The 15,340-nt window shown below is 39.7% G+C and overlaps 1 protein-coding gene across 7 annotated transcripts in view; it reads left to right on the top strand.

The window, feature by feature from the left end:
- LOC149321676 (bromodomain-containing protein 8-like) overlaps positions 1 to 15,340 on the top strand; it is a 49,827-nt gene that overhangs the window by 2,599 nt on the left and 31,888 nt on the right. For 3 of the 7 annotated variants that reach the window (XM_089526815.1, XM_089526808.1, XM_089526839.1), the window contains exons 3-12: positions 2,043 to 2,112; positions 3,814 to 3,863; positions 4,883 to 5,005; positions 5,112 to 5,192; positions 5,628 to 5,692; positions 6,860 to 6,996; positions 7,351 to 7,566; positions 9,410 to 9,551; positions 12,376 to 12,585; positions 13,033 to 13,334. In XM_089526815.1, coding sequence (XP_089382941.1) covers positions 2,043 to 2,112; positions 3,814 to 3,863; positions 4,883 to 5,005; positions 5,112 to 5,192; positions 5,628 to 5,692; positions 6,860 to 6,996; positions 7,351 to 7,566; positions 9,410 to 9,551; positions 12,376 to 12,585; positions 13,033 to 13,334 — 1,396 coding nt within the window. The remainder of the gene's footprint in view (positions 1 to 2,042; positions 2,113 to 3,813; positions 3,864 to 4,882; positions 5,006 to 5,111; positions 5,193 to 5,627; positions 5,693 to 6,859; positions 6,997 to 7,350; positions 7,567 to 9,409; positions 9,552 to 12,375; positions 12,586 to 13,032; positions 13,335 to 15,340) is intronic. The other 4 variants (XM_089526832.1, XM_089526848.1, XM_089526824.1 and 1 more) reach the window with 2 other exon arrangements.

Below are 15,340 nucleotides of genomic sequence, written 5' to 3'. Positions count from 1 at the left end.
GTAAACTTTTGTAAGCAACCTAAAGACTCCTATCTGGTCAGTAACCATGTGTGCCAAATTTTTTTAGTAAAAAGAAGCTTTGTTCTTAGGTGGCTTCATTAATTGAGGTGTGCCTATAGTAGTTTCCCCTTCCAACCACTATACCTCATGGGTTTCAAATTGTTATTGCTCAGAGGTAGGGCACACTCCTAAAATTTACATGAAACCGCTGGGAGAGATCATCCGGAGACATGGGGCGCAGTGTTATCAGTATGCTGATGACACCCAAATATGCTTCTCTGTCTCTCCGACTGATGCAGTGACTAAGGATGGAGTCTCTCCTTTGAACGCCTGCCTGGATTCGGTAATGGGCTGGATGAGGGAAAACAAACTCAGTCTGAATCCAGAGAAAACGGAAGTGCTTGTGATAGGTTCCCCAGGCCCGGGGAAGGAAGTTTATCCACCTGTCCTGAATGGGGTCACACTTCCCCTGAAGGACAAGGTTTGCAGTTTAGGAGTACTTCTGGACTCGTCTCTGCAGTTGACATTTCAAGTAGATGCGATGGTCAGAAGTGCTTGCTATCAACTTCGGTTGATATGCCAACTGCGACCCTACCTGGGCCAAAGGGACCTTGAAACTGTGGTACATGCTCTGGTAACCTCTCGTCTAGATTCCTGTAATGCGCTCTACATGGGGCTGTTGTAGAAAACTGCTTATGTGACTTTAAAACACTGCAAGTTCTCTCACTAAACTCACAGCAGACCTCGGTCTGACAGAATCAGAAAGGAGGGGACCAAAGATGAATTCAAAAACACAGATTGTTTATTTTGACAGCTGTCACTCTAGGAGGAATTCGCATTCCAACAAGTATCCCAGAGCTCCCGAATAAATGAAAATGGCTGCTTTATATAGGATTTAGACAAAGAACTTCAGCTGGCATATTTCATTGGACATAGCAAAAGTTAAACATATAGGATTTTCATACAATCAGAGTACAGATTCATGAATACATTAAAGGTACATTGTAGCCATTAGCCCACTATCCTTATCTGTCTTCGCCCCCTTCTAGTCCTTGTGGAGATATCTCTTCTCCAGGATTCTGTTTCTCTGCTAACTTCAACTAACAACAAACTCCAGATCCTCGAGGTCAGAGCCCTGGGTCATCTTGAGCTCTTATGCCTCAAGTTGTAATCTTTTGCCTGCATTCCTAGGCCTCTCAAATGCTTTCAAATACATGTGTACCTTTTTTTCTACAGACTACATTTATATATGCATACTAAATATGAAACTTTAAAAATCTTCTACCTCAGGGCTACCCTTGTACCAAGCCCGGAAGCTTCAGCTAGTACAAAACATGGCAGCCAGATTGGTCACCAGTGCATCCAGGTTTGACCATATAACACCTATTCTGAAAGATCTCCACTGGCTGTCTATTTGCTTCCAAGCACAATACAGGGTGTTGGTTATTACCTATAAAGCCCTATATGGCTTGGGCCCGAGTTACTTGAGGGACCACATCTCCCCATGTAATCAGGACGTCCAGGAAGAACTTGTTGGAAATTCCATCTTCCAAACATGTTTCTACATCCCGGATGGCCTATTCAGTGGCGGCTCCACAAATTTGGAATGGTCTCCCCGAGGAGCTCCGTCTTGTGACCTCCCTGGTAACATTTAAAAAGAGGCTCAAAACCTTCCTCTTCTGTCAAGCCTTCCCCCCTGTAAAATGAAGCTGTGTATTCCCATTCCCATTGATTCTCTGCCTTACCCTGTTGAATGATTGTGTTCAGATTTTGTATAATTTGTATTAGTGGATTTTATCTATTTTTATGAGATGTTTTTAATGGTTTTTATATGGTCTGTAAACCGCTTTGATCTATGGAAAAGCGGTGTACAAATAAAATTTATTATTATTAAAATAAAATGGAATAATAATTTTAAGGAATCGCACTGTGTTTATGTCAAGACTTCCCAGACTCAATGAACAGAACACCAAAAGTTTTCCCACTACATTGTTTGAAGAAAAGTGGGTAACAGTGTTAAAATGCCCTTCTTTGTTCTCTAGGGTGTCTGTCAGCAGAGCTATAAAACCTTTTGCAGAGCCAGGACGCCCACCTGATTGGTTTTCTCAGAAGGTAAGATGTTTTATTTTCACCTTTGTACATCAATAGGCTTTCATTTCATGCTTGGGAAGTATTTGTCCAAGGGACTCACTGAGCATAATAACCTTCTTAGAGAGGAATAAAAAAAATGCATGGAATAAGTTTTAGGATAATTTATGATTCCATGGGAATTCTGGTGTATGGTTAGTGGACAGTTCAAAATGTGTTGTTTTGTATGAACTTGCTGAGAATTCATCGCCTTTCTTGCCCCCCCCCCCCCCGCCCCAATAGGATCAGCCTGTTGACCAGTAAAATATATCCTTTCTGCTTCTCATAATTGTTTGGTGATATGGGACATTATTTGCCCCAGTACAATATGTTGGTTGGAACAAAGAAGTACCATAACGGGGGATTTTTTTTTGTTGTTGGAATAATTTTTATCCCACCTGTTATTGTTAAAAATTGTACTTGACAAGTATCTGAAACTTGGGATCAATGTTTACAACTTTTCATGTATCAAGACTGTAGAATATGTAATTGTTGGTATAGTTCTCTGTGGATTTTGCAATGAAATGTCACTCTGGAGGACTAAAATTTCAGAGTGAGTGAAGTTTAAACTAGGCATATTTCACTATTCATTTCAGTAGTCAAAATTATGCAAATTACTATAGTAAATGTTGGAGGCAACAGCTAACTTTTGTTCTTTATATTGGATAATAGAAGAAGGGAATCTATAGTGAGCTTGAGTCCTTACACTGATATGGCTAGAAGTGAAGATAATCTTTGAGATAGTCTTATGTTTATATGGAAAATATACTTGTTTTCCCCTGGCTTCCTGAACCAAGAACTTCATGGCTGTTGTGCCTCTGTTAATTTCTATAGGTAGCCTGCCATGTAGAAGTAAGCAGTTTCTAATTCTTATAGTTGAATTGTTACCTATGACAGCTGATGCTTCTCCCCTATTTGTGAAATGAAGTAAATTTCTCTCAAAGGCTAAATAACCCTGCTTTAAACTTGTAATATGAGGCTCTAAATGTCAGATGGGAAACTGCATTTTCCACCTCTCATTCTGCCCACTGCAGGCCAGATCTCCAACTGAGAATGCCTGAATAAATTGTTTTCTCTCTATTCCTTCTTCAAAGTGATGGTTAAAAGTGACATAGCATCACTTCCCATCATCATTTTAAATGAGAAATGGAGGAAAAACAAGGTATTTGGGCAGGGATGGGGTTTCTGTGGATGGGTGTGGGTTGTGTGTATATTTGGACCCTTTAGATAGGCTTTGGGTGTGATATTAGGGCAATTTTTACTGAAAAACATGCTGATTTTAAATATATATATATATTGGTGAGATTAGTAGGATTTGGAAGCCAGAAAAATGGGGTCCAGGGACTGCATGTAGTCTGCACACCACACTTACCTCACCCCTACGTGAACTATGTATGCCGATTTCTTCAAGTTTTCTCCTCTTCCTCCTGTTAGTTTTAAATGTGTTTAATAGATCACCTCTTTTTTTCTTATAACAGCCAGTTGTGTGCATTCAATATCACATTCTCTGCCTGAAGACGGCAAATAATCCAAATAATTTCTCAACAGAACAAAACCTATTGTCAGCATATTTTGAGAATCACCTTTAAGATGTGGAAAATGTCTTTCTCTGCACACAAAGATTTTTAGTATTGTCTGCATTGTTGTTGTTTTTTCTGAGAACTGTGTATACTTTTCCTCCCCTAGCACTGTGCCTCACAATATTCTGAGCTTCTGGAGACAACGGAAACCCCCAAGTGAGTTCAAAGGCTGAACTATGTGTGGTTTATTTTTTTTTCCCTTTTGTTGTTGGACTGGATGGTCCTTTGGGTTGGACTAAGGTCTTCTCCAACTGTATGATTTGAGTCGGGAAGAGCGGGAGTTGATGTTACAAGAAGGACACTGTGCAGTGGAGAACTGATCACCATTATAACCTATTTCCAAAATGAGAAGGAATGAAAGTTGGAACAGTTTACCAAAGCAGTTGAAAGTTAGCTTCCAGTTCCATGTTCTTGTAGAGGCTGGTTTGCTGCAACTGTAGCAATGTGTATATTCTGCCCTAATCTAAATATTTTAATTATGTACAAAGATAAGATATTCAGAACCTATCTTGGCCTATTACTGGGTTTCCTTTTTAATAGCTTGTTGTACACTGATGACAGCACATCTTTGCTAGGCAGGACAACTTTTCTTTTTTCCTCCCCTGATGATGATCTAAAAGTTAAAATGTCTTTGCATTCTTTCAAAAGTACTCAAGAAGCTTTTTCTGAAATCGCTGTAAGCAGCACTATCCTTTCAAATAATGATCCAGTGGGTTGGTTTGGATAAGCAGGCATTTTTGTACAAGTTATTTGGTTTTTCTGAGTTTGGTCATTTTGAGTTGTCTCCTCTTGCCACTGGAAGTGGCTAAGCTTTCTTGGATTGTGTAATGTTTCATCCAGGATCCCAGGATAATTGTTCTAACAAGCGAGTAGCATTAACTGAAAACAAATCTTGGTTTATGGTGTTGTGTAGGGGTTGAGAAAGTAGTCAACTTGTAAATTCCAGTGCAGATATCTAGAATGATTGGATGAGATGTCGGTTTGAATGTTGTAAAGTGCCCATGGACCTTTGTAATAGTATTTATGATGAATTGCAGAATATCACACGTAAAAGGTAATTGGGATATGTAGAAGAAACAAGATTGATGTGATTTGTTAGAACAGAAGATGCTCCTATTTGGGATAGAACATCTGTGTTCTGAAGACCTAGATTATTTTCCTCTTTTTTTCTGCAGAAGAAAGCGTGGTGAGAAAGGTGAAGTGGTAGAAACAGTAGAAGATGTTATTGTGAGGAAACTGACAGCAGAACGGGTAGAGGAGCTAAAGAAGATGATTAAGGAGACCCAGGAGAAATACAGGTATGGTTCAGACTTGCCAGAATATGTATTTTTGACATCTCTTGTTTTTTGAGGGCAGGCTGATAAGAACTAAATGGATTAAATCTGTCTTGTGCTGTCTTTACAGGCAACTGAAGAGGGATGCAGAACTGATTCAGGCTGGGCATATGGACCACAAGCTGGAGGAACTATATAATGACATTGTGGTGTAAGTTATCTTTTTCCCCCCTTTCTTTTACGGTTTTCCTTTTTTCAGAATTGCAGTTCTAAATTCATTACCCAACTTTAGCATGTTGTCAGAATGGTTGAGCTTAGTTTCTTGAATCTGGAAAAGTGCTGCATGTAGTTGGATGATGTTGTGGCACAATTACACAATATATTTAGGGGTCTATATGCTTTTTATTATTCTTACAATTCCCACTTCTTGTGAAATATTTTTAAAAATTTTGAAAGAGGCTCCTAGAAAATGATCCTGACAATCTTACTTGGTTTTTGTTTTTGTTGCTTTGCTAATGTTCTTCTGAGGGCCTGACTGATGAATTTCTCATTATTTTCAATACTGTGGACAGTGGGTCTGATATGTGAGTAAGGGGCATCAGTTTAGGTTTGTAGCATAACCCTGAATTACCTTCGATTTCTTCAGGAAGAAAAAAATGGAAGAGGAAGAGGCAGAAGTGAAGAGGAAAGCTACAGATGCTGCTTATCAAGGTTAATTGAAAATCAGCACTTTTAAAAATAGAATCAAATTCCTGAACACAATGACATTTAGAATAAGTATAAGAGCTGTAAAACTAAGTTCCCATCAGCATTCGCCTGCCTAGCTTAGGTCAAGGCTGTCTAACAAACCATTTCTCTTTTGTGAATTTGCTCCAAGACCTTGAGGTCCTTAAAAGAGACCCCTTTTTAAGACCCACTGTCTTCACAGGTACAGTGGGTGGGAACAAGAGATAGGGCCTCTTAGTGGCTGCCCTATCTTCTCAAGCACCCTTCCTAGGGAGATTAGAGTAGCTCTCTCCTTGCTGTCCCTCCAGTGGCAAGTGAAAACTTTCTTACTTTGACAGACTTTTAGAACTGAAGGTTTTTAGTGTAAAGTCGAAGGCTTCCATGGCCGGCATCCATAGTTTTTTGTGGGTTTTTTGGGCTATGTGGCCATGTTCTAGCAGAGTTTCTTTCTGACGTTTCGCCAGCATCTGTGGTTGGCATCTTCAGAGAATGCTTTGTCTGGAAAAATTGGGTGTATATATACTGTGTGAGCCTTCCTGGAACATGGTCACATAGCCCGAAAAACCCACAAAAAAACTATGAAGGCTTTTAAGTAGAGGGCTTTTAAGAGGATGCTGAGCTGTTGTTAGTTGCTCTTCATCATTTTATGTGTATGTATTAAGTTGTTTTAATATTGTCAATAGTTCAGTTTAATTATAGCTTATTGTTGATTTTGGGGTTTACATTTTTAATTATACTGTAATTATTTTAATTTGTAAGCTACCATGAGTCCCAATCTTGGGCAAGAAAGCATGGTATAGATGATGATGTCGAACCATTTCTCAGTTTCATTTTCCTCAGGTTCTCCTATGTGAAGTTGAAAATTACATACATTCTTCAGAGGCCCTGCCCAACTCTGTTTAAGAAAAGCAGTTTCCAAGAGTAGAAGGCAGGTTGTGATGCATGAGTCCTAGTCCAGGTTTTGAGGCAAGGCAGAATACCAGAAATATTCCTCTGGTAGGAAAAAAGCAACAGACATAAAGTAAACAAGTTGTCTCATAGAACTATAGTGTGGAATAGTTGTTACAGACTTTGGCAGGAGAAACTTCAGGAACTGCAAAGTGGTCTGAACAAAAACTCTTTAAATTTAATATTCTGCCTTTTCTCCTCTAGCTCGTCAAGCAGTTAAAAACCCATCACGAAGAGTGTCAGGAATGATGGTTCGCTCTCCAGCAGGCTCAACTTCACCAGGAGCAGACTACAGTCTGGGGGACTTGTCTCAAGCTAGTGTGGAAGAAGCTAGTCCCGGGGTAAGGATTCAGCAAGCATGAAAAACGGTTAGGCTGTGTAAGATTTCCAATGTTCTCAAGACTTCCTGCCTCTCCCCACACTTTCTTTGGCCTTCTGTAACACATATGATTTCTGGGCAGCCTTGTGCAGAAAATAGAGTTTGTTTTGTGTTGTCTGACAAAAATATGGAACACATTTTGGTGATAATGCTAGCATAGGAATAAGATCAACACACAAAAGTTTTGAGGGGAGCAAGCATGATGGAGGAGGTGCTTGGGGTATGCTGGGTCACTGGCCCTGGTGGGAGGAGTCAGTGGGACATGTCAAGATGATGAGGATGTGGCTTTGAACAGTGTGGTTTTTCTCTTTCTCAGGTAACTCCAGGGACATTGCCCAGCACCCCAGTTGCCTCCTTCATTGGGATCCCTGACACCCCTATGGGCTCCACCTCCTTGGATGCCCCCATGACCCCAGTCACAGATGATTCAGCCCAGAAAAAGATGCTAGGACAGAAAGCAACTCCGCCTCCTTCTCCTCTGCTTTCAGAGCTGCTGAAGAAGGGCAGCCTCCTGCCCACGAGCCCCAGGCTGGTATGGAGTTCCCTGCTTTTATATATGCAATCATCCTGCTGAATCTCTGTGACTGACTTTTTCCACAAAAGGCACAAACTTTTTTTCAAAGAAGAAAGCTTAGAGAGGATGTAGGAGCCCAAATGACACATGGCAGTCATATATAGCACACATTCCAAAATACATGGAAGGGCTTTTTGCATATATCATCTTAGTAATCCAAACAGTATTATTTATTGCCACTTTATAGTTGGGATTCTTAGAGAGGGATTGGCTTCTGAATGCAACACAGTGAATTCATGGCTGAGATGTAATTTCAAGAGAAAATGTTTAGTTTATAGTAACCACTGCACTGTGCAACAATTAGAAAAATTGATGATCGTGTGTAATCCTGTTAAAGAATGGATTTACTGATTGGCTGGGAATCTAAATGCTCATACTTGTTCTTGATCTACTTTTCCTAATCTGATTTCCTAGATGTGTCAGTATTGCAGTGCTCATCATATTGTCAATGCTGGCTGAGGATGATGGTTGTAGTCTAGCAAATCTGGAGGGCACCTGGTTAAGGGAAGATTGTTCTTGATAGGTCTTTTGGTGATTTTTTGTTTGTTTGCTTGTTTAAATATTCGTGATTATGTTTGTTTCCTCTTCTAACATTGAGTTCTCAGTGCTTTTCTTTTTAAGATGGACACAGTGATGCTTCAGTATCAAGTGTTCCCAGATCTATCGACTGCTTCCATTTTTTAATGTTTTGGACTAAAATAATAATAATAATAATGATCATGATCATTTTTATTTATATTTCCCTTTTCTCCCAAGGATTGAAGTAGGATTATATCATTAAAAATACAATACTAATACAGATGCAAACTGTAAAATACTAATACTGAATTACAACCTTCCTATTAGTTCCTTAAAATATCTAGCTGCAGATGTGTAATAAACTACTTCAAGATACAGAAGAAATGGACAGAAATGTTTTAAATACATTCGGCCAGTATTGATGGTACAAAAAGGAGGAGAGAAAACCAAGTTTCATAGAGTGAAAGCTCTTTGTACTTTATGTATCTATTATGCTACGATTGCATCTGTTCTGGTGTGTATAGGCAAACAGTGCAACAGTGATATAATAGACAGCTCAGTTGCACAATAAATAAATAATACTCAATACTATTCTAGCATGTTTGGATGCCTTAATATAATAATCACATTGCTTACCTGATAGGATCTCTGTAAGGTCAACAAAGCTCTGTCATCTTTCATTCCACTTATTTGGAATGAGATACCAATTTGGGAGAAGAAGAAAAATATGAGCCATTGACTATCCCCCCTTGCGGGGGTGTGAAATGTTCCTGTGTGGGAATGTTTTTACTGTTAATAAATAGAATATATCTAGTGTTTGTTTCAAGATACACATTTTACTTATTTGCCTCTGCTCTCCTCTTTTCTGACCTTTTGCGGTTTACACATATGTAGTTGTTCCTGTTTCTAATTACATCCGTGAAAAGTCTCCATCCAGTTTAAAGCCAAGTTGTCTTGCCTGGCATTTTATTAAACTTAGTCAAGCCAACCTAAGTTTCTAAATCATGACTGAGAGGTACAGTGTACTGTTCATATGGATGGGAATGGGAGTTCTGGGGATTTTTCTGGGGTTTTATATTCTGTGTTTCTGTACTTGAGGATCTCCATCTGTGGTGCTAGTATATTTTATGACTACTCTGAAGTAACAGCCAGAGGGCGGGAGTATGTCAGCCAAACGACAACAAGAGCCAGGGACAGGTTTCTTGAATGCAAAGTATTGCAACTGAGTAGAGAAATGTGACCTTGTTGCACATTGGTTTTTAGTCTGCATGTCCTTTTGCAGGTGGGTGAGAGTGATATGTCGGTTGTTTCTGGTCACACAAGCAGCTCTGGTATCCTCCTAGATGTTGGAGGTGTTATTCCAGTTTTGCATGGTGGAGAGATACAGTCAGCTTCTACTGTTCCTGCATCCCCTGCTGCTTCAGGTAGGATTTTTAAAAATAATTCATTAAAAGCAAAGAACTTAGTGGACCAGATACAGTTAGTAAAGGTTGTAATTAGGCCTTTGTATGTTTTGCCTCATGTCAAGAACTTCATTCCTTTTCTTGGTTTCTCCTTATTCTTCATCTCATTTTATTTCTTTTTTTAAAAAATATTTATTGATTTATTTTAAAAAAGTCTTTAAAACAAAACAATAAAAGAAAAACAGATTATATACAAAAATTTAAAACTATATGTACAATTCAATAATATATCTTTTCCTGCCTTGTTTCTCTTGAGTTTTTTCCTGTTAATATGCATTACATTTTGATCACTAGATAGTGACTAAAAAAAAGTGTTTTCAGATAAGCTAAATATAATGATACTTCAAAAAAGTTCCATCTATTTTAGTTTCATTATTTTATATTGATTTTTATCATTTTGTTTACTCCAGTCCAATCGTAGTCATCTCCCCACCTTGTTTTTAGGAATGTTATCAGGGGATGCCATTGTTTATCAAATTTACTCATAGGCTTCTTTTTAATTAAATGCGTCAGTTTATCTGCCTGTATTTTTCGGCGTATAAGATGACTGGGCGTATAAGACGACCCCCAACGTTTCCAGGTAAAATATAGAGTTTGGGATATACTACCCTGCTTCCAATGCACACCAAATAAAAATTAAAAAAACATCAGATTTGATTTCAATATAGTAATTTTAATTCAAATGCTTATGGCATGCAGGTACCTAGCAGAAAAACTTGTTGTATACAAAACCTGCTTGGATTGGTCAGCTCTCCCTGCCTTCCCAGCCCTCCCTGTCTCCAAGACAATCAGAGCAGTAGTGCAAACACGGCTCTTTTTTCCATACCCCGGGCACCCCCCACGCCTGCAGCTTGCTCCGCCCTTCACTTACACCTTCCTGGTGAGGCGTCCCCTCACCTCGTCATCGGAACCGCATTAAGTCACTTCTTTCCACAAATCCTGGTGAGTGGCTTTTCTTCTACTGTACTTGTACAGCGCCTTGCTGCTTTCATACGGTTGCTGCATAAGGTGGGGATGCAGCCACGGCCATTGTTGATCTCCCCCCACCATATGCGGCGACCACAGATTCTCCAGTCCTGCTCAGAAGTTTCAGCATCCACCCTATAAGATGACACCCAGCGTATAAGATGACCCCCAACTTTTGAGAAGATTTTCCTGGGTTAAAAGGTAGTCTTATATGCCAGAAAATACAGTATTTCTATAATGTCATATAATTTCATCAACCAATTGTTTGGTAATAGTTTCCCCTTCCATTTTTGAGAACAAATCATTCTCCCAGCCGTAATCATATAGAACAACATTTTCCCATATTTTTGTTCCAATTTTTCATATGAAATTATATTTAACAAATACATTTTTGGATCTTTTTCTATTTTTTCTTGCAGTATAATTTGTATATGTTATTCCAATATTTCCTTGCCACCTCACATCCCCACCACATATGATAAAGAGTGCCAGTTTTCTAACATGTCTTTTTAACCTTTTAAAACATTTTTGACAATTTAACGGGTATATGGTACCATCGAAGATATATTTTATAATAGTTTTCGTTATAATTAACACTTAATGTATATTTTAATCTTTTTCACCAAGTTTTATTCTTCATCTTATTTTCAGTTGTAAGTTATCTCTCATTCTTTTTTATTTTTCTGTAAATATTTTCTAGTTAAGTCATATGTTTTTCCCTCTTTTGTTCATCACTTTTTTGTTTCAAGTCTTTGTGGAATTACTAATGCTTGCTTTTCTGCAATTTTGTCTGTATTCAGATATCTTCTTAAGACATATCTGATAAGCCTCTGAACAAGATCCTTTGGTGGCTTTTCTTTTTCTTCTACATTTAATATGTTTAATGGGAAGGTCTATCTGATTTTATAGCTGCATTACACAGACATAAAAATGCATACTATTCACATTGAGAATGCAGTTTAAATTTTTGTTTTTCTAAAGCAAGTTTCTGGCCACTTGAAACAATGGAAATAAACTGAATCTATGTAATACCTGAAGAAAGCTCAAATATCCCAGGGATGATGGATGGGGAGAAAAATCTTTGTATTTTATATAGACATGGAAAACCACTTGGGTAAAATTTGGGCATTTTCATAATGGTGTACATGCATTCTTGCCTTTTGCATCAGACTACTTCTGGTCATACACAAAGAAGCATGAGATCCTGACTGTGATGCAAAATTTGACATCCCAGATATCTTTTTAAAGTTAAACAGATGATTCTCAACTATAAGTGGTGTAGGAAAACATGACCCATGTTGGCAAGAGGCTTGGGAACCAGCAGAAGCCCCAGCATTCCTAGCAATCTGCTATCCATTGGGCCAGCCCTCCTCACCCTTGGTCTACTCTTCTCTTTCCTTCTTCTGAATCAGCTGTGTAGCAGAATATTGTGAATTCCACAAGTCTCCAAAAGTTGAAATTTGAATTTAGTTTTATAGATTCAGAGAAAACAATGCAAATATCCAAAATATGTCTGGTGTGTAAAAATGTTGTTATTTTTATCCCAGGTTTGGATTTCTTTGGTGCAAACTTCAGGCTTTTATTTTTTGTTTTACTTTAATGTCAGCCATCATTTAAAAGCACACTGTGGCCTTGCTTGTATGTGTTCCTGGGCTTTGCTAGGGAATTACCCCAAGGAAAGCTGTCTGTACCAGGTTTTATAACTGACTGCATATAGCCTTGGTTGTGGTGGAAGGAGCCCTAGGATTGCTTGCTTAGTAGCCATCTGTAGCTGTTGCTTCTTGGCTAATGAGCCTTTCCCTTCTTCATACTTTGTTAGGTGCTCCTACTCTTTCCCGCCTTTTAGAAGCTGGTCCAACACAATTCACCACATCGCTTGCTTCCTTTTCTGCTGTTGCCAGTGAACCTCCAGCCAAACTCCTGCCTCCCCCTGTAGAGTCCGTGTCTCAGGCAACTCTAGTCATGGTCCCTACGCTACAAGCACCAGCTGCTGTGCCACCTGCTGCAACTCCAGAAAGTGTAGCAACAGGTGCGTCCTTAGACTCATATGTCACTCAGTACTTTACAAAAGAGCTTCACCATTAGGTTGTACAAAAGGTCTCTATGAATGCAGCTGTGAGCATCTCAGATCCAGAGCAGGATGGCTGATCTTCAGGCGGTCAAGCACATCATGCTGTTGGGGAGCAAATGACCAATCTGGGGTTGTCAGAGGAGTCTTTTTTTGTTCAAGCCACAGCTCAGGAGCAGAGGGAGGAAGGTGGGTGGAGTTAAAAAGAGACAGGTTCAGGTTAAGGCTAGACAGGGATATGAAGAGATGACGCCTGTTTTTCTCTAGCCAGCGCAGGAATGTCAGAAGAGAGAACCAGCCTGTACATATCTTTACTGGGAGCTATGGAATGCTTTTTGATTTCATGATCTGACCCATGCTTGTTGGCCCAGCTGCCAGACTTTTACTTGTCTTGTCACTCCTCCCCAGTGAATCAACCCAGCACCTGTGTTTCCATGGAGCCAGTTCCTGATCCTCACACTGTGACAGTGTCAATGGATAGCAGTGAAATTTCCATGATCATTGATTCCATCAAGAAAGACTGTCTGGGCTCTGGGGCATCTGGTGCTGTAGGTACCTCCAAAGACCACAGCATGGATGGAAAGGAAGACCTGGATCTAGCTGAGAAGATGGATGTTGCAGTTTCCTATACAGGGGAAGAGCCTTCCTACACGGGGGAAGAACTGGACTTTGAGACAGTTGGGGACATCATAGCCATCATTGAAGACAAGGTAAATGCGCTAATGGCCAGTCATTTCTTCCTGCAATTTTGGGGGCATTTTATCCTGCTTAGTTCCTCACCCTGTATCAAGATTGCCGATACTTAACCTTTCAAATCTATTAACAGTTACCAAAATTGCTCTAACACAAGGATCCAAAACATATGCAAGGCTTTTCTGAGCCCAGTGGCCTTATATCTTCCTGACATGGGCATTATGAGGAGCTGGGAAAGTTCTTGGGATGCTTCTTCAATGCAGAGCATTGCCTTTTTGTTGCTTTTTCCAGAGGGTTTAGGGGTATATTCAACTTGGCAAGCAATTATGTGTAACTTCGGAGCAAGTGGATTTCTTTGTTTTCCTTTTCTCTGACTGTTCACATAACAGAGGTGTGGAGAGAAGTGTTCTTCACTCCTGTGCCCAAGTTAATGGAACATCCTTCTCCTTGACAAAAAAAGCTTAAGCTTCTCTTGAAAGCATTGCAAGAACTTCACGTTTAGGCCAGATTTCAATGACTGAGACACAAATTTTGTTTTCAGGTATGTTTTAGACTGGAATGTTGGTTTCAGGTGTTGCGTTCAGCCATTGCAATACCATGGGTTTAAATAAGTAATGAGAGATTTCACTCAAATGATGTCTTGCCATAGTGTTTTTTACTTTTTCTATTTATATATATGTATGTGTGTGTATTTATACAATTCATTTCTATATTTGTTTATGTTGTATTTATACAATACATAGTCCTTTAATACACACTCCTCTATAATTAGAACTCTTGAGTTGTAACAATGTTGGGAAAACTAGTGACATTTGATTGTTATTTGTTTCTCCTAAATAACATGTCATGGTTTGACCTTGTGGTTAGATTTGTGGCGTAGACAGGAGTGTTGGAGCTGGATGAATGATGGCTACAGAGTATCCTGAGAAGAGGGTTTCTAAAGAAGCAGGGTACACTTGTCTTTGTTTCTGAAAGCCAAGGCCATAACGTAATCCTCTGTACAGAATAAAATTGCCAGTTCTTAACAGACCTGGATATTTGTACATAACGTGACAGCACCTTACAGTCATCCCTCCATATTTGCGGATTTGATTATTCACGGATTTCATTAATATGTTCTCTCTAGGACTCTCTAGGTCCTCCAGTGCAACTTTGTGGTCAACTTTAACAGTTGCACTGAAAGACCATTTGTAGCTACTCCAGTGCCATTCTATGGTCAGTGTATGTTGGACATTGACCACATAGTTGCACTGGAGGACCTAGAGATTCCTAGAGAGGTGTCCTCTCAGGTAAAAACAGTGTTTTTGTTATTTGCGGTTTTTCCATATTCACGGGGGTCTTGTTCCCCTAACCCTAGCGAATATGGAGGGGCAACTGTATATTTATTACATTCTTCGTCAAGTCCTCAAAAGTGTGCTATTTCTGTTAGTCCAGTGGAAGGTTTCCTTGCTTTGGGAAATACAGTAGCCCCTTCGTTTTTGCAGGGAATCCATTCCGGATCCCCTTGCGAAAACAGAAAATCACCAATATTGAAGCCTGATTGGCTTAAATGGTGGCGCATGCCCCTATTTTGTCCCCCTCTGTTTGCTGCCCGCAAATGGGCAAAGGACGCGGGTTTGAAGTCAGTGAAAACGGAGGGGCAACCATACAGTCAGCCCTCAGTATCTGCAGGGGATCCATTCCAGAACCCCCCCCCCCCCCCCCATGGATACCAAAATCTGTGCAAGCTCGAGTCTGAGGAGCCCTGGTGGCACAGTGGTTAAATGCCTGTACTGCAGCCACTCACTCAAAACCATAAGGTTGCGAGTTCAATTCCAGTGAAAGGGCTCAAGCTTGACTCAGGCTTGCGTCCTTCCGAGGTCGCTAAAATGAGTACCCAGATTATTGGGGGCAATTAGCTTACAGTTGTAAACTGCTTAGACACTGTTAGTTCAGTATGAAGTGGTATGTAAATGAAGCTGTTTGCATTGTCCCCAATGGCAGTATGGCCACATCGCCATTGGGAACAATGGAACTTTATCTA

The sequence above is a fragment of the Sceloporus occidentalis genome, unplaced genomic scaffold (genome assembly GCF_023333645.1).
Source record: "Sceloporus occidentalis isolate IW3139 unplaced genomic scaffold, rSceOcc1.0.p SCAF_1, whole genome shotgun sequence".
Classification (NCBI taxonomy): Eukaryota; Metazoa; Chordata; class Lepidosauria; order Squamata; family Phrynosomatidae; genus Sceloporus; species Sceloporus occidentalis.
Note: the sequence above shows the minus strand (reverse complement) of the source record. Positions and strands in the feature narration are given on the sequence as shown.